Genomic DNA, 26,888 nt, shown 5'->3' with positions numbered 1-26,888 from the left:
ACGTTTCTTTTCTGTTTCACTCATAGTCATGACCACATTTGAGACCGAAGGTAGCCTACAAGTCTGTTCTAACTACGTTTGCTGCATTATTGGTCCTCAACCTGCTTATCAAGAAAGTATGGCAACTTTCAGAAAATTTGAGTAAACCAAGTTCAAAGACTAGCTATTATTAAGGATTTAGCATTCACTTTAGCATTAGCTTTTTCAAGCAATTGAAAAACCACAAAAAACAGGTGTCATTTTCGTCCTTCTGGCTTCACTAAATCTGATGTCCATTGAAGAACAGTCCTGACCTCTTGGACTGGACAAGTTCAGTCAAGTTCACTGTGGTCTTCCATCTGACGATGTCAGAATCAAAGCCGTCCAAGTAGAAAACCAAATAGTTTGGTGTAATCTTCATTGAAGCTGGTGGACTCAGTCAGGGGCCACTAAATCCATTAAATATACACACGCATATGAGAGACAGAAGCACAAAGATGTCATCACTTGAATTCATTATCGTGTAACATTATCTCCATCAGGTAGGCTAATCCCTCCCCTCAATTCCCTTTCATGCCTTTACAGGCCAGAGATGGACCATCAAGCATGGGTCACCAGGGAGACCAGCACCCGGGGGCCCTCCTGCAAAGCTGCATAAAGTGGACCCTTAATATTTTAGAAGACATGAACATCTAGAAGAGTGCGTACCATATTTCTTTCTATCCAATTGAAATGCATTGTATCAAAATTCTGAGTGCATAAATTGCGAGTTGTAGGTATGCTAGATATAGCCACCCAATGCATCAACCAGAAAAAAAAAAACATTAAACATTAACTGTGAAGCCTGATGCTATGGTAACCAGAGGTAAATGCCAACATGCAACACATGGGGTCAATGTGTTGCTAGGAACTTCAGGTTTGTTTTAAAGAGCTTTGAAGTCAACCGGGGTCAACAGATTGTCTGATACTTTAACCCGTATACAGCCTCTTGATTTTTTTCCCAATAATTAGTTTGTCCACAGGGTGGCAACACTGGACTTAACAGTTTTTTAGTTGATATAGAAACTTCTGCTGCATCCCAATTCGCATAGTATCCATCCTGAATAGTATTCGAAAATAGAATTAGTATGTCCCAAACCACAGTATGTTAAAAGAGTATGCCAAAGGTTCCCGGATAGTTTACTATTTTCAGTACAAATTTGAAGTGTAAAAGCATCCATACTCTAACCGCTAATATTGCCCACAATACATTGCATATTGAATTCGATTAGAAATACAAACTCGTGTATACAAACTACAAACATGGCGTAGATAGGCTTCGGTAAAGTTGTTTAAATGAATGTTAATCAATATCTAGCCAACTGGAACATATTTAAACCGCGATTTCCGTGTTATATTTAATCTGCAACAACAATGTAAACTTATATCAAGATATGTTTGGACATTAACTTCTGGATTCATAATTAAAAGAGCTTAGGGGATTTCCCTGCATGAAAGACTCGTGAACGTCAGATTATCCTGCTGCTGCTTCTCCAATAAGATAGGAAATTAAAGATGAAAATAATGTGGATGATGTGTCAAGATGATTGACAGGTGATGTAACAAAGCAACATAAAGATCTGTTAACGAGGAAGTAGTACGTCCCAAAGCTTGCGTACTCTTGTTACACAATCAAATCTATATACTTATCCTTAGCAAAAAAGTACATACTATTAGGGCGTAGTACAAGTATGTGAATTAGGATGCAGCATGTGACTACTAATTAACACTAGAGACGGCAAGCATAATAGACGCCACACTAGCTACGTTTCCATTTCTCTATGAAATTACAAATTGAAAATACAATCAAACAAACATGTAAAGCGTCAATTTCAAAAATGTAGTAATTGAAACATCGATTTTGCATAAACTTCCATAACATTTTTACACTTTTACGATTATTATTTTAAATTTACGAAGTATTTAATTTTGTTTATTTATTTATTTTTATTGTATTTACTGGTCATCTGACCTACATAAAGTCACATGATCATTCTTTAGGTGCGTTCGACTTCATGCAGCGATGCGCAGACCGATCAAAATCTGTCTTAAAGCGGTGCATGCCTCTTTTTTGTCCGGATTGATGATGCGCCGAAGAAGGTCGCTGGTTTGAGCCACGGCTGGGTCATTTGGCGTTTCTGTGTGGAGTTTGCATGTTCTTCTGCGTTCGCGTGGGTTTCCTCCGGGTGCTCCGGTTTCCCCCACAGTCCAAAGACATGTGGTACAGGTGAATTGGGTAGGCTAAATTGTCCGTAGTGTATGAGTGTGTCTGGATGTTTCCCAGGAATGGGTTGCAGCTGGAAGGGCATCCGCTGCGTAAAACATGTGCTGGATAAGTTGGCGGTTCATTCCACTGTGGCGACCCCTGATTAATAAAGAGACTAAGCTGAAAAGAAAATGAATGTATGAATGAATGATGATGCGCCGACGCCATGTGACTGTCACATGTGGCATCAAAGTACCGCGACATTGCTCCAAGATCCGACGACTGATTCAGCCGGTGCTGAAGAGGGACTGCAGGAGCTGCAATGACGACACCGATATTACACGATTGGTCGAGTTCACCGTATGACAACATCCACGTGTTTTGGGTTTATTATTGGACAACTTTCATCCAAAATTTTAAAACAATTAACTTTTATACCATCTCTATCTTGTACACATCATTAATAGACTACAAATATTTTACTGCAGTATCATCTTTTGTTAAATATTTTTTCTTAATGACTAGATTGTTTGCATAGGTGTATTCAGCCTTTTTTATACAGACTACAGTATTTAGCTCCATAAACTTTACATTTTAATTGATATATTTTAGTAAATAACCTAAATATTAACTAAAATAAGTCTTACAGACTTCTAATAAAATAATTATCATCATTGATGCTGACACCCCTATAAAGATTTCTTATCAAATTAAGTAAAAAAATATTTTAATAAATATAAAAATATTTTATTTCCTATCAAGCCGTTTATGCAGAAATTTTCAGTGACATTGATGTATCTTGCTCTTTCTGGGAAATTTCTACTTAAAGTGTAGCTCATTTATTTAGCTGATTTTGTTCAATCTTTTTGGATTAAAGTGCTTTTTTAAAAATGCTTTCATTATCCAAAATAATCCTATTCGTGGATATTCATTTCCTTTTTATGTGCCCTCTCATTTTCACCTTCTCATGCGTTTGTTATATAGGCTACATAAATTTGATTCATAATTCCCTTATTGTTTAAAAATGAACTATAGTTTGTAGAGACTGTATTCTATTTTACTTGTACTGTAAATCGTTTGTTGCTATTGCAATAAATAAAAGAGTAAATAAATGATGATGCCATGTGATTGGTCATCATGACTGCAGCAACTTTGAGCCCCAAAGTGTCCAGCTTGATGGCTCCGTTTTTAACTTCGCCCCCACCTGCGCTCAGCTAATTTTGTTGATTGCCGGCTGCAGCCATGCTTCATGTCGAACGCACCTTTTATCTTTATATGAGCTAGTCATAAAGATACAACTTTGCATTTATTTGTAGAAATTTTATTTGTAGACATTTTGTGCATGTTGCAGCAGTGACTGCAAGAGCCCCTAATGCATTGCGCAACACAAAAAAAGATTGATCTGTTTTTCTGGACATGAAGTCAGAGTTCCTCTTTGAAATCACATTCTAACACTTAATTAATGGATGCTACAACCTATAAGTTGCTTTCCTTGCCATTAAATCTCCTTTTATATAAAGATATGGCTGCAATTTTCATAAACCTACCAAATTCCATCATCAGGATTTTTGGAATGACTCATCGTGAGATGGACAAAAAATGTGTTTTAGATCAGTGGTTGCCAAACTGGGGGGTTGCAGGACAATGACAGGGGGTCGCTTAGTGATATAAAAAAGTCAAATTAATTTTATTAAACTATTAGAATTACAATATTTTAACCATAACCCACGGAAGAAAAAATTGTCATTTTTAATAGTAAAAAAACAGCACCATGCAAATGAAAAGCCATCAGCCTTAAAATTGTATTATTTGTTTAATAGGATCTGTGTGTTTATGTTTGATTAACAACACAGCAATAGCGTCAGCTGCAGCAGATTGATTTTATAGCACCAGGTTAAACTTTCTGACACCTTTATGGCAATCAAATACATTAAAAATAAATACAGGCCACAACTGAATATTGAGGATGATCTCTGATTAGCGGTCTCCAAAATTAAACCAAGAATAGACTTGAAAACATTGTGTCCACCAGTCTCTTTAGCTGAGGTTAATATTAAATTAAACAAATTAATACATGACTATTAACATGATATGATTGTTAGACTGTTGCACTTTTTTGTGTTGTCAACAAAGATGGGAAGTAACGAAGTACAAATACTTGGTTACTGTACTTATGTAGATTTTTTTTGTATCAGTACTTTACTCCACTACTTATTTTTCTGACAACTTTTTACTTTTACTCCTTACACTTTTCAACAAAATATTTGTACTTTCTACTCCTTAGATTTTTAAATCAGGCTCGTTACTTTCGTTTTCATGTGTGGCACAATCTATATTAATTCTTGTCATTGCACAATTTGAATGCCTTTTCAAGAGTTCACACTTAGCTGATAATCAATAAAGCGTATTTGGCATGCTGTCCCGGGAGAGAGAGCTCCCCTGCTTGTCGCTGCGTGAGAAGTGTAAACTAGGGTTGTTTCATTGATAATTTGTTTAGTCAATTGACTATGTTTTATGTTTTTGGACGGTGAGAGGAAACCGGGGGACCCGGGGGAAACCCACGCGGACACGGGGAGAACATGTAAACTCCGCACAGAAACACCAACCAGTCCTATAGGAAGTTGGACTAGTGGTGTTCTTGCTGTGAGGCCACAGCGCTAGCCGCTGGGCTACCATGTCGCACATCGGAAAAAGAGGGAGGAAGTAGGGGTGGAAGGGGGGAGCTTCAAGACGAAGGTAACTGGAGTGAAAAACTCTGGTTATTTATAGTGCATCCGTAATCATCTAATTGGTCAGATTACGGAGCTAATGAGGAGCCAGCCGTGTTGATTATAAGCACGTGATCCTCCCGAAATTAGTTTATGAATAAACCACACTTTGATTCAATTAATATATTTCTCATCAATCTCTGGCGTTCTCAATCTCTGATCACGCGCCGTAAGTAGGCTTGTTTAAATTTGTGAGATTTTTAGATAAATATTTTAGAACAAATTTATGATTTATGAATAAAATAATGCAAAGGATCAGGAATTTATCACATGAAAAAAGATCATGCAAAAATGCATTAGCATTAATGACTTTATCCATTGAATAAAATATCTACAATACTCTAAGAACAAACAAACAAAACAAAACAACAAACAAACAGTGAAATCATATGAACTGCAAGAGTGTTGCTGTTTCAGACAATGAAGCAGCTTTACTATAATGCAAAAATGATGTGTAGTCAAATATATTACATTTTGTTTATTTTATCGAAAGAAAAAAAAACTGAAATATGTTTTAGAGAAAATCAAGTGTTAAATTTAAGATATTAATTAATTATGAAAATATAGGCAGCCTACAGAATTATGTTTTAGAGTATATGAACCAGTATGGAAGCTGTTGTTTTTAACAGCCATACAGTATAAAGTTTTGTGTCCAGGTGATGATACACACAGGGCAACTTTTTGAGCAGTGTTGTTGGACAATATTGTAGAACAATGTTACTTGGCTAATTTGCTGCTGAAAAAAATGAGAAATGTAAGTTATTTTGTACAGATGTATACATGATGTGCGGTAGTTACCAATGTGAAACTAAAACAGGTACTAGTGATGAATACTTTTTACTTAAGTACATGTTTCAGGCCAGGCTAAATTTGTTACTTCTTTACTTTTACCTGAGTACAAAAGTGTAGTCAGTACTTCAACTTTTACCAGAGTCATTTTAAACATGAGTATCTGTACTTCTACTTGAGTAAAGGATGTGTGTACTTTTGCCATCTCTGGTTTATCTGCTTGTGTCTATATAGGCCTAATGTTGTATGAGCAACATTTGCACATGTATTACCATCTAAGAGGATATTTGGAGTCGTCAGTCACAGGCATTGTTGTTTGAAGGGTCGCGGGCTGAAAAGAACCCCTGTTTTAGATAACATCGGTAAATGGAAACAATGTCATATTGTATGCATATTGAAATTCAAGCATTGCAAAACGAACATTTGACACAAAAAAGATTGCATAAAAATTTATTTCTGTTCATCGTTTTCGAAATGTTTCGCTTTTGACATTCATTTTTTCAAATTTACATAGGCCACTTTGCAGAATGTGCATTTCGTCATTGATTTTAAGAGACTTTCAATACGGTAAATCATGTAATAATCACTCATTTATACCTGGATACAGAGTGAAATGAACCAAAATGTATTATTAATTTAATGATCATGATGCAGATTTGTAGGTGCTGTTAATTGTACCTTTTCATTAAGTGAAAAAATCATATACAGTATGGTAACTTCATTGACCTTGATCACTACGTAAAATGTATTATAAGTCTTCTGACTCTCAAAAACTCCCCATGGTTTTGGTATTTTATAGTATTTCAATGAGTGCCTCGTAAAGGGTCAATTTAGCATGGTATTTTCGTCAAAATAGCTTATATTCTGTACAAATTATATTCCAGTTTGTGTAGCAGAGCATTGGCAGAGTCAAGAATAGCACAGGCTGACTGGAAAGGAAGCTTATATATCAGTTACAGTCTCCTCTCCGGTGAATAAATCAGACATTAATAAGAAATAAAAAATAGCTACACACCTTAAAGCACAATTTGCTCTGGAAGTGCATTTCAAATTATAGCACATTTAGATTGTGTGTAATGGAAATGAGAGGAAATTAAATGAGAACGAACCAATCAGACAAAGGCACTAGCCACAAATAAATACCACAGATAGAAAACAAAAAAAAAATATTGGATTTTTAGGTAAATCATACTTACAGATATAAATACTGGACTGTTAAAACTAGAGAAATACAGGGAGACGTCATATCACTAAACATAAAGAGCTATGGAAATGAATTTAAAATGAGAGGAGTACTGATATTGCCTCTCTTTTTGAACACACACACACAGAAATACACACACACACACACACACACTAAAAGAGCTGTCATTTCGTTCCAACAGATTGGGTTCACCTGTCTCTTCCAGTGCTTCTTTCACACAAACATATTCACAGAGAATGTACAATGTTGAGCTCTCGCATTTGCTGCTGGCATCCAGGAGTTTCTGTTGAATATGGGGAGGGGTGAACAGACAGAAAGATTGATGCTCATTAAACATTTAATTAACAAACATACACTCGCCGGCCACTTTATTAGGTGCACCTTACTAGTACCGGGTTGGACCCGTTTTTGTCTTGAGAACTGCCTAAATCCTTTGTGGCATAAATTCAACAAGGTACTGGTAATATTCCTTAGGGATTTTAGTCCACATTGATATGACAGCATCACGCTGTTGCGTTTTGATTTGTCGGCTGCATGATGCGAATATCTCGTTCCACCACATCCCAAAGGTGCTCTATTGGATTGAGATCTAGTGACTGTGGAGGCCATTTAAAGACAGTGAACTCATTCTCATGTTCAGGAAACCAGTCTGATGATTTGCGCTTTATGACAGGGTGCGTTATCCTGCTGAAAGTAGCCATCAGAAGATGCGTACACTGTGGTCATAAAGGGATGGACATGGTCAGCAACAATACTCAGGTAGGCTGTAGCATTGACGCTCAAATGGTACTAATGGTGCCAAAGTGTGCCAGGAAAATATCCCCCACATTATTACACCACCACCCCCAGCCTTAATCATTGATACAAGGCAGGATGAATCCATTCTTTCATGTTGTAAATGCCAAATTCTGACCCTACCATCCGAATGTCGCAGCAGAAAACAAGACTCATCAGACGTGGCAATGTTTTTCCAAACTTCTGTTGTCCAGTTTTGAAGAGCCTGTGCAAATTTTAGCCTCAGTTTCCTGTTCTTAGATGACAGGAGTGGACAGGAGTGTGGATTTCTGCTCCAGTAGCCCATCTGCCTCAAGGTTGGACGTGTTGTGCATTCAGAGATGCTCTTCTGCATACCTCAGTTGTAACGAGTGGTTATTTGAGTTACTGTTGCCTTTCTATCAGCTGAAACCAGTCTGGCCATTCTCCTCTGACCACTGGCATCAACAAGGCATTTGTGCCAATGTAACTGCCGCTCACTGGATATTTCCACTTTTTCTGATCATTCTCTGTAAGACCTTGAGACGGTTGTGTGTAAAAATCCCAGTAGATCAGTAGTTTCTAAAATACTCAGACCAGCCTCGTTCCAGCCTCGTTCAACAACCATGCCTCGTTCAAAGTCACCTAAATCACCTTTCTTTCCCATTCTGATGCTCAATTTGAACTGCAGCAGATCGTATTGACAATGTCTACATGCTTAAATGTATTGAGTTGCTGTCATGTGATTGACTGAATAGAAATTTGCGTTAACGAGCAGTTGGACAGGTGTACCTAATAAAGTGGCCAGTGAGTGTATTTATTTAAATTTGGAGAGACAATAATTTTATGCAATTTAAGCGACTGCAGTAAATGAGTAAATCTCACCATCGCTCAGGCGAGTCCTTTGTGTCCACTGTGACCATATGTCCGCTCAAAGGCTGTGCGGTGTCTGATATGTCCTGTTCTTCTCCTATAGGCACTAATTTCACCTCGCTATCTGGTGAAAAGCTGTCTGTGTCAGGGTCGTACTCATACGAATAGTAAGAAACCTCAGCCATAGAGCCTGGCTCCTCTCCTCCTGCGAAAAAACGGGGTCAATCATGTTGGAGGTCAATTTTGATGTAGACATATGCATGATTTGCTTCATAGATGTTGATATAAATCAGAACTAAAGAAAAGCTATGGTGGCCCACAAGTGTATGTTTTAGGCCCACTTATTTGTATGTTTATGCTAATATATTGAATTACTTAAAGAAATATGGCAACAGTGTCCTGCAAGTGTATGTTTTTGGTCCACTTTTTTGTACGTTTTTGCTATTGTATTAAATAATTTTCTCATTGTATTAAATATTTTATCATTTTGCAAGTGTTTTTGGAGACCTGTGACCACGTGAGGCGTTTAAAAGCATTCAGGCCTAAGAAATTGTACCGTTTGTAACTTTGACAAATGAATAACGACTGAATTGTTTATACAATATAGACTATGCAGTATTATTTTACATTATTCAATTTCTGTATACCTAAATACAGTTTGACTTATCGGAAAAGATTCAAACGCTGTTTATTTGATTGGTTTCTTTTTCTGTATTGAATTTATCTACACTTGTAGATTTGTTTCATGTATTTTATACATATGTACTCCCCTACAGAATCATCCCAATCAATTCTTGAATTCCAGTTCTTGCAAATAGTTATTCAACTCATCTAGTGAAATTGTATTCATATCGGATTATATATTGCAGAATAAAAAATTGCAGTGTTAGATATTCTAAAATCGTGCAGCCCTAGTATTAAATTATTTTAAAATACTACAGTTAACAAATGTAACTACTTATACATGTGTGTGCAAAATGGCCTGTAGGGGGAGTTCCTTGCTTATATAATCCAGAAACGATAGCTGACTCCATTACTGTCAAGTGTTTAAACGTATCTCAAATGTTAGGAATTCACAGCTTGGATGTCTTAACTAATTTATATTTCCACAGAGAATGTTTGCAGGGCTTTAATGTAGAAATGTCCATAAATGAGATAGAAAAAAGACAAATCCCAGCTTATGGGCTTTTGTCAACACAGCTGCTCAGCAGCACTTAATCATCAAGGATAATAAATGCCTTATTCCCAGTCTGAGTTTATACCTGGAATTGACGGGGCTACATATTTCCCATGTTATCCTGCAACATGGATACATCATACATAAAATAAAGGTAATAGATAGGGCCAGACGGAATCTGCGGACATTTTTTGCTATTACTGCGGAGAATTTTGCTAAAAATCTGCAGATTCCTGCAGAATTATTTTGGGAGTCTCATAACTAAAACCTTAATATGTAAAAAAATAATAGCTTTTTAAGTTTTATTTAATGTTTAAAATGCAAATCCAATTAGATTCACTTTATTTGCTAAACAAAGCAAGTCTTTCATATAATATCTCCACTAAAAGACAGAAAATATTACTGTACAAACTGCATTGTACATAAATCAGATGAACATTTTCACATTAGTCAAAAATATTACTGTAACTAATTTAAAAACTGAATAAATATAGATTTACACACATTTACTCAAGTAAATAAACAGAGTTAATGATGGGCTAAAAATCTGTGGAAATCTGCAAAAAATCTGTGCGCGCAGATTCCGTGTGGGCCTAGTAATAGATAAGTAGAACATTCATTTATTAATTCATTTTCCTTTGGCTTAGTCTGTTATTTATCAGGGTTCGCCTGTTATAAACCGCCAACTATACTAGCATATGTTTTACACAGTGGATCCCCTTCCAACCACAACCCATTACTGGGAAACACCCAGTATATACTCTCACACTCGTACACTAAGGCCAGGGATTTAGTTTATTCAATTCACCTAGCACGCATGTCTTTGGACTGTGGGGGAAACCAGAGAACCCGGAGAGAACCCACGCGAACACAGTGAGAACATGCAAACTCCACACAGAAATGCCAACTGGCCCAATCACGACTCAAACCAGCAATCTTCTTGCTGTGAGGCTACAGTGTTAACCACTGACCCACCGTGCAGCCATAAGTAGAATAATTGTAAATTATTTGACATTTATGTGTGCTTTTATTTTGAAATATTAGTCAGGATGGAACATTCTGCTTTGAAAAATGTTGTTGATCAAGGAGCAAAGCTAAACCTGTACCTTGGAAATGTAAAATTTCCGCTATGCAGGTAATGTGGCTTAAAAAGTCGAGTTTCCCAAAACAGATTTGCAAATGGCAAATCCAAGAAAGTCACCTCAGCCATTAAGAGCTGCAAACAAACTTCATAATTACCTCAAGCATAAAAAAGAACTGTAAATTCCCACAAACATTTAAACAGGTGGCACCTAGGCACAGGAAAAAAGAAAATAAAAGCAGGCCAAAACCATAACCTTGAGGGACCCCAACAACCACAGCCCTATAGGCACATTTTCTCAGCCCAAACACAACACAGGGCAAGTCTTAACAGCTCAGCAAAACACAGAGTCTTCTCTAATCAGTCTGGGAGTTTTCCAGAGGACACATACGCACATACCTATAATGGACACACACACCTAGCTGAATGCACATGTGATATTTCGAGCTCTTGCCTTAAGTGCTAATTTTGCTCCTTAATGGGTTGTAATGTTTTTCCTGATCAAATTACCTTCATTGTAATGAGCTTAAAGCCCAAGGTATACTTCAGTCGTTTTTATTTTTACAAGCACAGCCGAACACGGCCTTTCAAAGTATACACCATTTAAGAGTGTACACACATACACACGAAACAATTAGTGCATATTGTGCTAATGACAAAATTTGCTGCATCTATATCTAGCAAAAGATACTACAGTAATAACCCTCAGCCAGAGGACATAGGTGAGATTTTAGATTTAAAGATTTAAGATCCAAATTAATCTAACTTTTTCTGCGAGACAAGAGGCTGGGATGCTAATTATCAGAGCATTAATGTAGTCTGGGCTAATATGCAGGCCTGTGCATGCATATGCTTCTTTGCAAGTAGCTTCTGATCGCTGAACTCTTCAACACCTGCCTGTGTGTGGCACACGCTCACGCCTGCAGGGCACTGATGCAGATGTGTTTAAAGAAAATGAAAAGAAAGGATGATACCTGCAGGAATGAGTATAGGTTCCTGCTCTGGTTCTTCTCCTGTAGCACGCTCGCGTTCTTCTACAGCTACCCCCGCTGTAGGATGACAATACACACATGAACAGGTCAGAAAAAATGTTCAACGTAATACTTGAGGGAAAAAACTGATACATAAATTGCTTAGTGTTTCATATCTGGTTTCTGAGTCTAGTACATTACCCAGCAGACACAACATCACAAGACATTAATAATAGGTTATATTTAGCACCTAAGGACAATGTTATTTTTTATGGTCCAGTAAAGACGTTGTAACACGGGGAGTGACAGAGACAACTGAGGTTTAGGAGCCACGTGCAGGTTTATTCGAAGTCAGGGAATGATGGTCAAGACAGGTGCAAACAGATGTATAAAGGCAGTCCAGAATCATAGTCAAATACAGGTGAAAGGTCAGAAGGCAGGCAGCAGACAGGGAGAACTAGATAAACAAGACTAGGGTCAAAACATAGGAAAACAAGACTAAGGAAACACGTTGAATTGTCACTTTACAGATAACAAGACTCGGCAAAGGAAGTGAGTGTGTGTGCTGTTTAAATAGTGCATGTGTAATCAGTCAAAATGAGGAAGCATGTGTGTTTGTGAACGGAGTGCATGTGTGAAAATGTAGTCCATGAATGGCGGATTTGTAGTCTATAGGTTATTGTGAAGGTGAGTGCTTACCAGCGACCTCTGGTGGTTAGAGATTGCTGGTAATCATGACAGACGTGAAACAACGTTGATATTTGGTAGATTTTAGGTTGTGTTGGAAAGTGACCAAAATCCAACATTGAGCCAACATCCTTAACCAACATCAAATATAACGTCAAATATTGATGTCAAATACTGGCATTTATTCATCGAGTATGGCAACCAAAATCCAATGACTGATAACCGTCATATTGGTAACCTCCACACAACGTGAAGCTGTAACATCATTAGACGATAATATTTTGTTGTTTTAAGGTTGTGTTGGAAAGTAACCAAAATGCAACGTCTGTCTGACATTGACATCGACCTGACGTTGGGTTCTGATGTCAACCCGATTTTCATTTCCAAACAAAATGCTACATCCCATGACGTTAGGGTACAACGTCAATCTGACGTTATGTTGACGTCCTGTGACTGCTGGGTAGCTACCTGTATGTTTTCTGTATGTTTTTTTAATGTAGCATAAAAAATGCTTAATGGAAATGCTAAGATGCACGAAAATTTAAAAAATGCACATGCAAAACTATATATTCTCAAAAAGTAAATATTCCAGTATGCGCATCAAACAAAGTAATGTGGTTTTGTTGGGAAGGTATTAATGGACAAACCACATTATAAAATATCTTACAAGTTGTTTTGGTCATTACCTTTACCAAAGTGGTTTGATATTATTAACTCCAAGAACTGTCTTCAGTGGCTGTGCTCCCATTAAAGTGGTCTCGTGCCTCCACCGCGTACTCATTGCATTTTGTCTACATCTTTAGAGGAGCAGGTAATTTATTTTCCTACTGCAGCAAATTTCCATTTTTCTTTTTGATAATTGCCGCAAGTTTATCAGGAAGGGCCAATTTTGTTTTCTTTGACTCATTGGGTGGAATCGGTGCTTTATTCACCGGGTTATTCACAGGTTTTTTGCGATATTACAGTTTTGAGCAGAAGTTTGATTCGTATCTTTGGATGGAAAGCACGTCATGATTTTGCTAAGTACGATGCGATCCTGGTTTAACATCTATGTTGATCCTGGAATATCATTTTTGTTCAAAAATGTAATCCATACTTAATCCCTACCCCTAAACTCAACCAAAACTGTAAATTACTTCCCAAAATCAGAGGAGAATAATAGTTGGATAACAATCATGTAGAAGTGCATGAAGCTAGCCATAAGCCTAAACTAAACAAATAGTAAACGTATTCCTTAATTCTGACATAGATGTTAATCCAGAAACATATCCTACTTGGTGAAATCAGGTTGGTGGGATAGCAACATGGGATACACAACAGAAAATTGCTGATAATTTTTTTATTGGTTATTTGAAACAGACAATTTGAATTGAATCGCAAATTTAAATCACACTAAGGGGCCCTAATAATACTCAAATCAATCTTTTGAGGCAACAAATAATACAAATATGCCCAATTATCTCAATTCTCAACTACATCAGCACAGAATTCCCATGTAACTTTTTGTGTTCCCCTCTTGATGGCAGTCCTCTGTAAAACAAGAAAGCCCCTTTGTTGTTAGTCTGCACGTCGGAAAGGAATGTGACAGGATTTTTCTAACCCTCTGCCCACCCCTTGCTTTTCTCTGTCAAAGGGCCATAGACAAAAGCGCTCTGTCATTTGGGGAGCCCTGTAATACACCATATACACTGGTGCATGAGCGTATGTATGTGTTTATATTATCTGCAACTGCGACACCTGAACAGCTGTTCCTCCCAAAGCAGGTACACACCACTCAGTCTTTCGCGGTAGCGAAAACAGGGGTTTGATTCCTCAAATCAGGCCTGTCTGAACACGGATAATTGCAAAGTACTGAAAACACTTTGATTTTCTTTGATGCTCCAGTGGATGAGGCTTTAATCTCAGCTGCGATATGAAAAAAAGGAACAGGATGTCAAGTGGCAAGATGCAAATCTCGACTAGACACCAAAACGACTCAGTAGTTCAAATCAGGGAATGAAACTTCCAACCTGCTCTTTTATTTTTTTTGTAATTTAAGAATAACAGAGCAACAATACGTTTTTTTTTTAACCCTTGTGGACAATATGGGCAAGGTTTATGAAAAAGCAACATTTTGATATCTATAAGCTGAGAAAAATCTTAAAAAAAAAACTTTGATTGAATTCAGAATGATAGTCAAATAACTATTGACTATCACACTTCCGAAGCCATACACTTTGTGTGTTCTGCATTTAATTCAGCAACATTAGTATTGAACAGTGTTGAATGTTTGATGATCATGTTAGCCTAAATGTGGTAAGGAAATCCTTTATTGATTATTTTTAAATATGGATTGACAGAAAATGATCAAAAAGACCTAAGACTAATCTAAAGCCAAAACATTTTTAATAAACCTTTTTAAAAACAATTCATAAAAAAAAATCTGAAACCTTTTACAGTCAAGATAACATTAAACCTTTCTTAAATCACCAAAGGTAAGCTGTTTAATCAATTATTTGGGTTGTTTCAAATGTTAAGTGCAAATGAATGCAACAGACCACAGCATCGTGTGACAGGGTCTTTAAAAATAGCTATTTAAAACACAAAACACATTGAAAAATGGAACTCTATGCAATTATAATGGCAATTTAGTGTAAAAAGACACCTGTGAGGTCATTGACATTGACTCTTCAGCAAGAACCCATGCACATTAAATGAAACCTTTAATTTTCGTCTTTACAAAAAATGTGCAATTTTCAAATATTGTACTTAGTAACATTCTGATAGACTTCTTAGAATTAGTCTTATGAAATTTCTTGTAAATTCTGCCTACAGGTCAGAGGTTGTTTGGGGCGAAACTTCAGTAGTTTTCCTCACATGTCCATGCCTGTGATTACCTGAAAGTCCTGCTCTTGAGCCTCTTAAAACGAAGCAAAAATACATGTCTCTAATTTACAACGAGGATGATTTCATCCAAGAGTGTCTGGGTAGCACCTGGTTCAAGTTCACATGGCATAAATCTTAGTAAAAACGAGTTTTGTAATGAAACAGGTTTGCAAAGCTTAGGTCTTTTAAGTTGTTAGAAAAAGTGGGGATTTCTGTTTACGGAGAAACATCTAGGTCAGGGATCTCCAATCCTGCTTCAGGAGAGCTACAATTCTACAGACTTCAGATGCTATACACCTGCCGGTTATTTACAAGTTAAACCTTAATTAGCTGGTTGAGGTTTGTTTGATCTAAATAGAGGGTGAAATCTGCAGGATATTAGCCTGAGGCATCACAAATAGTGTAAAAGGAGGTCAGAATACATATGGCCCAGAGGCTTGGTGGGACCCACTGGGAAGTTTTGGGTTTGCCTGAATCGTCAGAAGAATCCTAAATGTGAAACCGAACACAAACTTTGCTGAGAGAGATGGCAAGAATACAATCTTCATTGAGGGGGATCCCTGGAATTTAAACTTTATTGAGGGGGGCTTGTGTGGTACGGTGGCTAAGTGGTTAGCATGGTTGCCTCACAGCAAAAGGCTGCTGGTTCGAGTCTCCACTGGACAAGGAGGCCTTTCTGAGTGGAGTTTGCATGTTCTCCCTCATGTGTGTGTATGCTCTGGTTTCCCCCACAGTCCAAAGACGTGTTATAGGGGAATTGGATAAACTAAATTGTCCGCAGTGTGTGAGTGCTTGTTTTCCAGCACTGAGGGTTGTACTCTCAGAGCTAGATTATGGCAAGAAGAATTTATTCCCTGATAAAGCTAAGCTGAATAAGCCTAAGGAAAGTGAGGGGGACTTCAGAAACTTGATCTTCACGAGTGTGGCCCAGAGTGAAACCCTGTGCGTAGAGCCCAGAACTCCTAGCAATGCCACTCTCAAAAAGCAGGGTTGGCGAAACGACCTGGTCTAGGCCAGAGGTTTCTTTGAGCCCCACCAACAATGCCCATTTTGGATGTCTCTTATTTCTGAGATACTCGTTTCAAGTCTTGAAGGCTTCATGACTCTTGGAACTCTGGAACATTGAAAACTTCGGGTCTAGCTTCTAGGCAATAAATATTTTCTGGCAACTTACTCTGTGGGCAGTGGCTGAAAGGCATCTGTTCAATCCGTGTGCTGTTTCTGCAAGCAGACACTTCCATCTGACACTGGTTCTGGTAGATTTGGCCATCGGAACCACACACAGGCTCGCCATCATAGCCGCAGTCGCGATAACAGGTACATCGCTCATAGTGTTCTTCCTCTGGACAGTCAAAAATGTTGTTGCACTGGCTGCCTTGCACAAAGCCTGAGAGTGACAGAGCAATGAAAGTATGTGATATTCAAGCAGATACACTATTAATATTAAGCAGATAAACTGGAAAACAGAGATGTACTGACCTGTCCAATGATTGCTGGAACTTTCCACCTCATTGCATGTGGTGCCATCGCAAAGTTCTCGAGCTAGAGGACTGCTTTCACTCACATTATAGAAACGAGTGGCTTCAAATGCTGTCACAAAAATATTGGATGTTTGTAAAAGTGAAAACTTAATATTTCAGTTGGACTTTGGTTGACACAATATCAAGTGCCAGCTCACAGTCCTTCTCTAGTGTAATTTCCTGTTTGCCCTTATGGAAATTAACCATGACTTTACTACAAAAAAACAACCGATAACTACCGTTTTTTGGTAGTTAAACTATGGTAACCACAAATGAACTATGGTTTTCCTTACATCCTTAACCATAGTTCAATCATGGTATTTGCAGCAAAACTGTGGTTAGGCAAATAGAAATCAATATACCATAAAACATGATTATTACACTTTTTATAAGGGTGTCCTCCTACTCTCCTAACTAAATTAAGGCAAATAAGGTCCAAAAACATACAAAAAGAATCACTTATTAGAGTCATTTGCTCAAAAACCAAACTGATATTCCATCTGTTTGTTATTGAGTGTAACCACCATGGACAATAGAGAAAATGTGTTGTGTCCATGATTCTTAAAACAAAAGAACTTGTCATAAGTAGTACTGTCTTAATGTGCACTTGGAAACTTGTACCTAAGGGTCAGGTATTTGTTAGGAGTAGCCAAACACTGAATTTGAAAAGATAATGCTAGCCTATAATGTAAAGTTCAAAAGCTTTACCATCTAGAATAGTCTTTTGCATGGAGATGTAGGGTCTAAACCCACCTGGTTCATAATAATCATAGACTTTCACTGGCACTGGAGCCGTCTTTCCCACAATATACTCTCTTACAGCATTGAAGGCCACACAGGTCATGCACTGACTGGGGATCTGTGGATGAGACAAGACATCAGTAGACTTTACAATGACAATTCATTAAAGAGTTCATACTTAGCTGATGACTGATTATAAAGCATGTTTGGCATTGTTTGGCATTAGCATTGTTTATGGCAAATGGCAGATTAGGGATTGCTATGGAGAGATATATATTGCTGATTAGGAGCTCATCTGTGGTGTCCATTTGATTTGGTCAATTTACCCATGTCTTTGGACTGTGTGAGGAAACCGGAGAACCCGGAGGAAACCCACGCAAGCGCTGGGAAAACATGCAAACTCCACACATAAATGCCAGCTGGCAAGATAAAGACTTGAACCATTGACATATTTCCTGTGAGGAAACAGTGGTAACCACTGGGCCGCCGTGCCACCCAGTCAAGGAAAAGGGGAGGAGTAGGGGTGGAAGAGGGGATTCTAGGTAAGACGCTAGTTAGGAATCATCTGATTGGTTAATCATGCATTAGCTAATGCGGGACCAGCCGCGGTTAATCATAAACATGTGATCCTCTCGAAATTAGTTTATAAATAAACTTCACTTAATGTGCTCCATTGACAAAAACACTTCAAGCATTTTAACATATAGTTGTCATATTGCGTAAAACTTGACACTAGCACTACACCAAGCTGTTGTTATCCAACATGAACTCACCTCATCAAAGTAGAAGAGAACCTTCCGTCCATCTACTTCATACCTCTTCAGCCCCACTCGCTTATCCAGCAAGAGCTGGGAACAAAATTATTAAGAAGCTTGATATTATGTAGTACTGTAAACAATTTCAACTTTATTCCAAAAGTTAACATGTAATAAAACAAAAGGTTAATCATTATTACATGAACAATACAGTACCTTTGTAATACATTTTCTGGCTAACTTGACGATTAATAAGCCTTCTGTAAATAAAACAAGCTATTATTTAACTAGGTATGTTAAAAAGAGCTTCAAATACTCTTTTTATTTATGTAAAAGTGGTTTAAACCAAGTCTACCAAACATCTGACTGGTTAGTTTGAGTTTCAGATCAGACTATTTAACACAAGAGCGAGTGCTAGCTGTTACGTTAACTAGAGAACACAATGCACATTACCACTGCACATTTATGCTCTTAACTCTCTAACTTCCCTCCGTCTTGTTCCCTCAAATGTACCTCATCGATTACATCACACAAGTGTCCAATACTGGCAGAACACCCGAGTGGGTTTGGATGGAATAACCTAAACCTGTGACCTCTTCAGAACTATGCTGTTATGACCTCACAATTGCATTGCATTCTGGGACATGTAGATTTTGTAGTGGACACATGAAGCCGACTCGCTCCCTCTGTCAAAATTGAGGGATCAAGGGTATACCTTCCATCGTTGTGGTATATCTTCCATCCAAGTGGAACGCACTTCAAAATAGTGCTAGGGATTCCCCCGAGGGAACAAGGGAAGGGAAGTTTGCAAGTCCATGTCAAAGTGGAGTGAAACACAGCCTTAGTATCGCTTACCCTTCCTCCCATTAAGCATTTCAAAATATCATATTTAGTTTGGGCCCAGTTAGCATTGTAACATAGTTTATCTTATGCCTGTGTGAGTGAGAAAGAGAAAGGTGGCGAGCACTCGGACACGGTTTATGAGAGGCCCAGTGTGAGCTGGCGCCACAAGCACAAATCTGAACATAAACACGCACATACAAACATACACAGTATGACTGTAGCTGCGAATAAATGACCAATAGTGATTTGATTTGTCCAAAATCCACAGCAGAGAGCAGAAAACGCCTTGCTTGTTAGCGATGCCAGAAGAAGAAAAAAAATCTAAAAAAAGCAACTTGTTGCTTCAGGGACCAAAGTTTGTTGTCGTAATTGCAACATTTATAGCCTTACGCGTTAATAACACTGCTGACTTCACCATTCATTGTAAAAAATATTGATTTTCACTGTGGAATATATGAGAAGCAAACATTCTTCCAAGCATGTCCTTCCCCTTACTATAAATTAAAACAATGAGACATGACGATGTAGGCAATCTCACTTCCCATAGCGAAACAAGGAATGTGAACAGCCGGGGTCGTGTAATAAACATGGAGCCAGCCAGAGGTGGCCGTGTAAAGCCAGCTTGTTACTGGCTAATGGCACTAATGAGACCCGTTCCACCACAGTGAGTTTCGGAGTCAGTTCGCGTTATATGGTCCCCAAGGTAGCATTGGTTTACAAGCATGGAGGACATGAGACCTGGGACCTATAACATGACTAATGAGGGACTATCATTTGACTGGGGACAACGAAAGTGACCTAAACCAACCTCCATTTATAAATACTATACCCCCAGCTGGAGAAGAAAATGGGGCTTTTTGACCCCCCCTAAAAGAATTCCTGTTCCAGGCTGCTGCTATGGATATTACAGGCCAATATGAATGAGTATTATTTTGTGTATGTTTATGTTTATATGTGTGTTCGTGAGAGAGTAAGAGACTGATAAATTCCACGCCTGCTTCCTTTGAAATAGCCTCCAGATGTAAACGCTGTCCATCTGCCAGTAGGACACATGCAGAGAGAAAGAGGGAAAGAGCAAGACACAGTGTCCTAATATAGAGACACATTGTCAGTCTTGCTTTCTACAATAATGTGATGTTCTAGAAGAGAGAACGCAAGAACAATAAAATAAAGCAATCTTACCCTCTCCAAACTCTCAACATCTGCACGGAAACCAGATAACAGAGGGACTTCTAGGACAGCCATGTTGGATGAACCAACGTGTAACCACCTGAGGGGGGAATGGTAGAGGGTAAAATAAGATCCAAAATCATTCTAAGAGTGTTCCATATTAAGAAAAGCGAAACAGAATCTACAAAATCCTTTAGTTTGTGTTCTTACCTTGTGCAGACCTCCAAAGTAACACGGTAGTCCAGGTGATCTTGGTGGCCTGCAGGGTCCTCGTCGTCCACAGGAGCCCTTCTTTTGCGAGTCAGCTCTGAGCGGTTGTCAGCACGGGAACGTGTGCGAGGAGACATGTGGCGTGAGGATGGCATGATGTGTTGCTCCTGCCTGGGTTCCTTAAGGTCAACTTTCAACTGAAAAGCTGGTTTGGCCACAGGATCGGGCACATTGTAGGATACATCAATCTGGAGGATGGAGAAAAGAATATGATCAGTACCCAGAGGTCAGAACACTATGGTTTTGTCTCACAATTTACATGGAAATGGAGTGCTGAGGTACCTATGACATTATCTGTTTGATTGGCAGCAGTTTGTTTGACAGGTCAACTACAAAAATAAGACTCAAATTCATGGCAGTCACATTTACAATTGCTACAAATACAAAATCCAGTTACTCGAAGGGAGGACCAAATCTTCCTTATGCAGATTTAGACTGCATGTGTTCAGGGTTATAATGCAAATTCACAAGGCTGACCAACCAAAATAAGTTTGGTTTGAAAGAAACGTTTGTTCTTTATTCACACTCGCTAGCCACTCCATTAGGTAAAACTTTCTAGTACTAAATGGGACAATTTTGCCTTCAGTTCTGCCTCAATTATTTCTCTTACAGATTCAGCAAGGCCTTGTTTTCAATTTTCAGTTCTCTAATTTTGGTGAGCCCATATGTATTGTAGCTTCAGTTTTCTGTCTTTAGCTGGCTTGAATGGTGCTCAGCGGGCTCTTCTTCTGCTGCTGTAGCTTATTTTCTTCAAGATTTTGATATGTGTTCAAAGATGATCTCCTGCAGACCTCACTTGTAATAATTGAGACGGTGTTCTGTCAGATCAAACCGGTCTGGTCATTCTTCTTTCACCTCTACCATCAACAAGGCATTCTGTCCATAGAGCTGCTGCTCCCTGAATGTTTTCTCTTTTTCAGTCTATTTTTTGTATGCCCTAGAGATGGGCGTGCAGGAAAATTCCAGTAGATCAGCAATTTTGGAAAAACTCAGACTACGGTTGGGTCGATAGACAATGTCATCGTCTATCACCGATGGCCAATAGACATCACAATGCTGAGCCGGCATTATAACGACACAGATCATTCTGAGTCCTGCGAAAAAAGTGATTGACAGGTGGTAATTTGTGTGTAACTTATCTTTATTTATTTATGATTTGGTTATGGGTAAGACAAAGACCATGCGGGTCAGGTAGTTGAAACATTAGGCTGCAAATAATTAATTTATTATTAATTAATTATTTTTTATAAGTAATTAATTCACCGCCACCTACAATGACATGACATCGTCCATGACATCGTACAATGCCAAATTGGTTGACATCGCCCAACCCTAACTCAGACCAGCCTGTCTGACACCAACAACTAAGCCACATTCAAAGTCACTTTTGTCGCCATTCTGATGCTCGGTTGGTCGGTCTGATTGGATATTTGTGTGAGGAACAAGCAGTTGAAGAGAAGTGGCAAGAGAGTGTAACCATACTTTATTTAACAATGGCAGTTGTAATTTTTTTGCCCAAAATAGTGCAACAATTTTTAGTATTCAGTGTAAGGAATTTTGCTATGAACTTTTTTTGTGGACACATAAAATATATAATTTTTCCTTCATTCAACCTGAGAACAGAACATTCTAGGTCAAGGTGCTGATGCGGTTCTGGTTGTTTTTGTGGCCTAGAATGAGTCTATTGTTTCTGAGGGAATCTTACCAAAAATGTGAATGTACCATCCTATCTAGGGGTAGATTACAGGAGAAAGAACATACCCCTGGCATTCAATTGCTTAAGTTTTACCAGATCCTTCCATTTTAAGGAAGGGAGGAATGTGAACATTAGTACAGAATTTCCCCTGGAAAGAGCGCTGGCTGTCGCCAAAGAGGGATTCACTTCTAGATGAGGAGGATGAAGAGAACAATCGTTTATCCATGGAGAGAATGTGGGATTGGGTTTGCCAGAAACCAACAGTACCTGCATTAGACAGCAGCCTTCTCCTTTAGCGCTGACAAACAGTCCTGTTGGAATGCTGGGTATCTGAACAAAGTGAGAGAGAATGCAATACTTATCAATCAGTATAACGGCGCAAGTATAAGCAAATACATTAACCGACTGGCCCCTGTCCAACATCCAAATTACACGCATTTAAACTGACACTGCTAATCACAAAATGGGGTGATGTGCCAAGCAGATGCTGAGAAGAGAGGCATATCAAGTTCAGGCCTTCGCTGAAAATACCTCTCCGACAGCAGAATGTCGAGCTGTCAATAGTGTTTGTGGAGGATTTTTACCACAGCTTTTTGTAGAATCTTCTTGTTGTCCCACTGAAGTTCAAAAGTTTCTTGGAAATCCAGATTAGTGGAAGCCAGAGATATAGTGAGATTTACTCCGCCAACATATGACAGGATTGCATATTCAGACAGAGCCTGCAATGCCACACAAGTGTCCTGTAGTTGAATAAAAAGAAAAGAGCCCAAGTTTAATACTATGCTTATACTATAATTACACTAGTGAACTACTTGGTGTAACTGCTACCCAGCATATTGTTAATGAAAGAGATGGATTGGTCATTTGAACTGAGATGGTTCAATCAAGTGTGTCAAGACAAAAATAAGTCAAATATAACTATAATCCATTTTTTCCATGATTTGCTGAAGACTAAACTGTAAGTCAGTGTAACAATACAATATATACAATACAAAAATGTTTTTAGAACAAGAATCATTTGAGGACATTAAAAAACTTAAACACAAAACACTTAGTTATTGTTATTGTAAATCTTTATACATAAGCATAATCCTTTAAACTTCTTGGCTTAACCCATTTGTCAACAATTTTTGAATCCTTTACATTTAAATAGATTTTAAGATAAAGACTCTTAATCTATTTTAATAAGCACAAGTGTGCCATTTCAGTTTTAAGTAATTATACACTGAAGGATGATGGAACATTATTTTTAAACATATTTTGATTTTCACAGAATTATTAAATTTTTAAGAATTAAAAAGAATTATTAAACATAAACTTTTTACTGAACGATGATGGAACATTACTGAATGAAGATGGAACATTATTATACAAATTTTGACGTTTTAATTTTCACAGAAGCATTAAAGTGACATTAAAATAGACCTTTAACTTTAATTTAATATGCATTATATTTTCTATTTTTATAAAAATAAAACTTTTTGATGCAGACACTTAAATATGACGTCTGGTCGGTACAAATGGTGCTTAATTATCATCTAAGAAATCAAATTATTGTTTTTTTATCTCATCTCTTGGCAGTTCGCTTAAATGTACATGAATAACAAGCCATTGAACATAGTAGTGTTGTCACAATACTGGAATTTGAAGTTTTGAAAACGTCCATTTCTCACGAACATGGAGCACTTTCTTAAACAGCTCTGATTTGCCATTGTGTTCATGTTTTTTTTTTTAATTTCAGTACCGATTGGTATCGAATTCCATTATCATGACAACCCTTGAACATAGTTGATTCATGTTCAACTATGAGCGTTTTATGGATAATGGAGAAATTGTATAAGCAGTAAAAAATTCATTGCATTGTGGAATTTCACACAGTTTAGCAAATAAGGTTGATTATACATAGACAAACAAAACATCTGCATAAAATTAATTCTATACGCACTACAAAATAAGTAGGTGTAGTATACAAACCTCGCATAACCCAAATATCTAGAAAACTAAGGGCTCAAATGCAAAACAGATTTGTTTTTCTTACCTGTGTTGAGGAAAAACCACCCAGGGCGTTCCTTTGTTGTGACAACCATTTAACTACAGGAAGAGCTGAAGCCACATCACCCAGAAGTGTGTAGGTGAGTAGACCATAAGCTGTCATCTCCACTTCGGCTGACACAACTAATAAAGCAGAACATAGTTTACTATCTTAAATACTGTTGGTTATCCAGTGGTCCTCAACCACCGGGCCGCGGACAGGTACTGGTACGTGGATCAATTGGTACCATGCCGCACAAGAAATCATTAATTATTTTGGTTTTATTTATTGTCTGAGTCTGAATGATCTGTTGTTTTGAAAGGTCTTTTATTTTGGAAAATGACCATATTCTCTCGTTACATCTCGGTCACTTGAGTGCCCAAATTTAACCCACAAGCAGCAAAATGAGTAGAAACAGACGTCTTTAGAAAGTTTCTTTGCTAAGGGGAAAAGGCCCAATGAAGGACCCGCAAACTGCCAAGGAATGGATCCGCAATCCATTTGTCAACAAATCAGGCGAATCCACCATGTCTGTGCAAAAAGATCAACTGCTGGAGATCCCAAAAGTTGGCCGCCCTTTAGGGGCTGTTTGATAGAGTTCATGCAAGTTTGTTATTTCCAATGGAGGTGCTCGCGCCTTCCAAACACACACAGTTGAATGAATACCAGGAGCACACCTCACATCATGTGTCAAAAACTGACCGATCAGCTTCAGCTTGTATGCAATATACACATTTCGGTAGACTAATTTTCTTAGACAAACAGAACACACAAACACTGCAGTGTTTTGTAATTTTCTTCATAAATAAAACTTGTATTAGAATGACAGCAATGTTTTGTCAGCTTGTCATTCTCTAAGAAAATGGTTAATGGTCGCCTAGCAAACTACCCCCACTACCCCCAAGCTTGACTACCAGTCCGCGGTGATAAAAAGGTTGTGGACCACTGGGTTAATCGATTGACTGATTGATTGACAGATACCTGACTGGGAGAGGCCATCGCTGAATCCCATAAACGTGTCCTCATCAGTTTCTGTCCTGCCAGTAAGACTCCAATGAGTGAAACCATCTGTAAGGATGCCAGAAAATTTAGTCAACAGCATGTTAACCATCAACTATCTTTTAATACATGTTGATGAAGTACCTTGGGTGATGGCCATGTGATTAAGTCGCCGCAGAGCCAGTGGAGCATAAGGACTGCGAAGTAAAGTGAGTGCATATGCTGACAGAGCTGTTGTATACGGGTCATCAGCAGAGTAAGTGTTGCTCTCCAAAAATGCCTTCGCTTTAGCCACAGCAACATTCTCCTCCTGAATAAAAGCACCATTTAGATTAATCCATTAGCTGAGAAGAAAGATCTGAGCATACTTGTTATGGTGTACGCAATGACCTCAAGATTTGGCATATTTAACAGGTGTTTCTTGAGCTGAACTTACAAATACCCTCAGTACAAATCCTTTCCAATCCTTCAGCTTTTTCATTCTAAGAAACATACAACTTATGTGCTAATGATCTTTCATCTGTTGAGCATCAGCGGACTGACTTTTATCTGTACCATATGTCCTTTTTCTCATGGAACCTGGACGCTAGCCCTGAGCAGCCATGCACGCTAATCTGGCCGGTATTCTTTTCATCAAGTTGATTTGAGAGAAGCGGATCTTCTGAAATGTCTCATTTTATCTGTAGTTCGAAGGCTACGATGCTACACAATACCAAAGTGACACATCAGAGGGCAGGTGGGAAAAACCAACCAGGCCAACTTGAGTGAGAACTTGTGCTGAGCTGTTTTGTTACGTCAGATTGTACAAATGACTGCAGCGATTCAAATCAGAGCTGTCAAACAATTATACTTTTAACTTCATCCTGCCGATCTCATCAGGTCCAGTCGGTTTGAATTAAAACTTAAACTTGCATGCTAGCATGAACTTTTCCAACCTTAATATATCTAGGGCAATTTTAAAGGGTTTGATGTACAACAATGTTACATTTACCTGATTATGTACATTGCAAGAAATTGCAACATGGTCTTCATATGCCTTTAATGGAATTGTCAAATCTTGTTTAATTTTGGAGAAAGGAATGTATGCAGGGAGAAAATTTCAAAAGAATTCCATTGTCTCTGCATGTTCTTATCATAAATCTTTACATTTAGACAGCAGGCTTCCATATTAGATTACCTATCACAAGGCTGAAAGAAATACTGTTGATTCCCTGCCAGGACATCCATCATCTTAAGAAGCAGCAATGCCCTCTTAACACGAATCCCGGAAATTTGCACAAAAAGAGTTGTCTAAAAGACCTAACTGAGAGGCAGTTTAATGGGACACAGCATAAACAAAATGTGGGAGATCTCTCACCTCTGTTGTAATCCCAGTTTCCATAAGAGCCACCACCACATACGCAGTCAAGGAGATCTTTCCATGAATCCCACCCTTAAAAGGAATTGGACAGAGCAACCTTCACCAGAGTG

The 26,888-nt window shown here is 38.2% G+C and overlaps 2 protein-coding genes across 2 annotated transcripts in view; both read right to left on the bottom strand.

Annotated features, from left to right (window-relative positions):
- cimap1d (CIMAP1 family member D) overlaps window positions 1-24 on the bottom strand; it is a 6,764-nt gene extending 6,740 nt beyond the window's left edge. The window contains exon 1 of the mRNA XM_056448578.1: window positions 1-24. This exon is cut by the window's left edge and continues 25 nt beyond it. Within this exon, the coding sequence (XP_056304553.1) occupies window positions 1-24 (24 nt within the window).
- Window positions 25-6,215: 6,191 nt separating this feature from the next.
- Window positions 6,216-26,888, bottom strand: part of cpamd8 (C3 and PZP like alpha-2-macroglobulin domain containing 8) — a 47,882-nt gene continuing 27,209 nt past the window's right edge. The window contains exons 29-43 of the mRNA XM_056447590.1: window positions 26,776-26,850; window positions 25,563-25,728; window positions 25,401-25,487; window positions 24,426-24,562; window positions 22,972-23,127; window positions 22,655-22,717; window positions 20,632-20,879; window positions 20,434-20,521; window positions 18,427-18,501; window positions 17,666-17,771; window positions 16,872-16,982; window positions 16,567-16,779; window positions 11,844-11,918; window positions 8,624-8,816; window positions 6,216-7,268 (exon numbers count right to left, since the gene is read on the bottom strand). Of these exons, the coding sequence (XP_056303565.1) occupies window position 7,268; window positions 8,624-8,816; window positions 11,844-11,918; window positions 16,567-16,779; window positions 16,872-16,982; window positions 17,666-17,771; window positions 18,427-18,501; window positions 20,434-20,521; window positions 20,632-20,879; window positions 22,655-22,717; window positions 22,972-23,127; window positions 24,426-24,562; window positions 25,401-25,487; window positions 25,563-25,728; window positions 26,776-26,850 (1,794 nt within the window). The 3' untranslated portion in view covers window positions 6,216-7,267. The remainder of the gene's footprint in view (window positions 7,269-8,623; window positions 8,817-11,843; window positions 11,919-16,566; window positions 16,780-16,871; window positions 16,983-17,665; window positions 17,772-18,426; window positions 18,502-20,433; window positions 20,522-20,631; window positions 20,880-22,654; window positions 22,718-22,971; window positions 23,128-24,425; window positions 24,563-25,400; window positions 25,488-25,562; window positions 25,729-26,775; window positions 26,851-26,888) is intronic.

Source organism: Danio aesculapii, chromosome 22 (assembly GCF_903798145.1).
Source record: "Danio aesculapii chromosome 22, fDanAes4.1, whole genome shotgun sequence".
Taxonomy (NCBI): domain Eukaryota; kingdom Metazoa; phylum Chordata; class Actinopteri; order Cypriniformes; family Danionidae; genus Danio; species Danio aesculapii.
The sequence above is the reverse complement of the archived record's forward strand: the minus strand, read 5'-3'. Positions and strand labels throughout refer to the sequence as shown.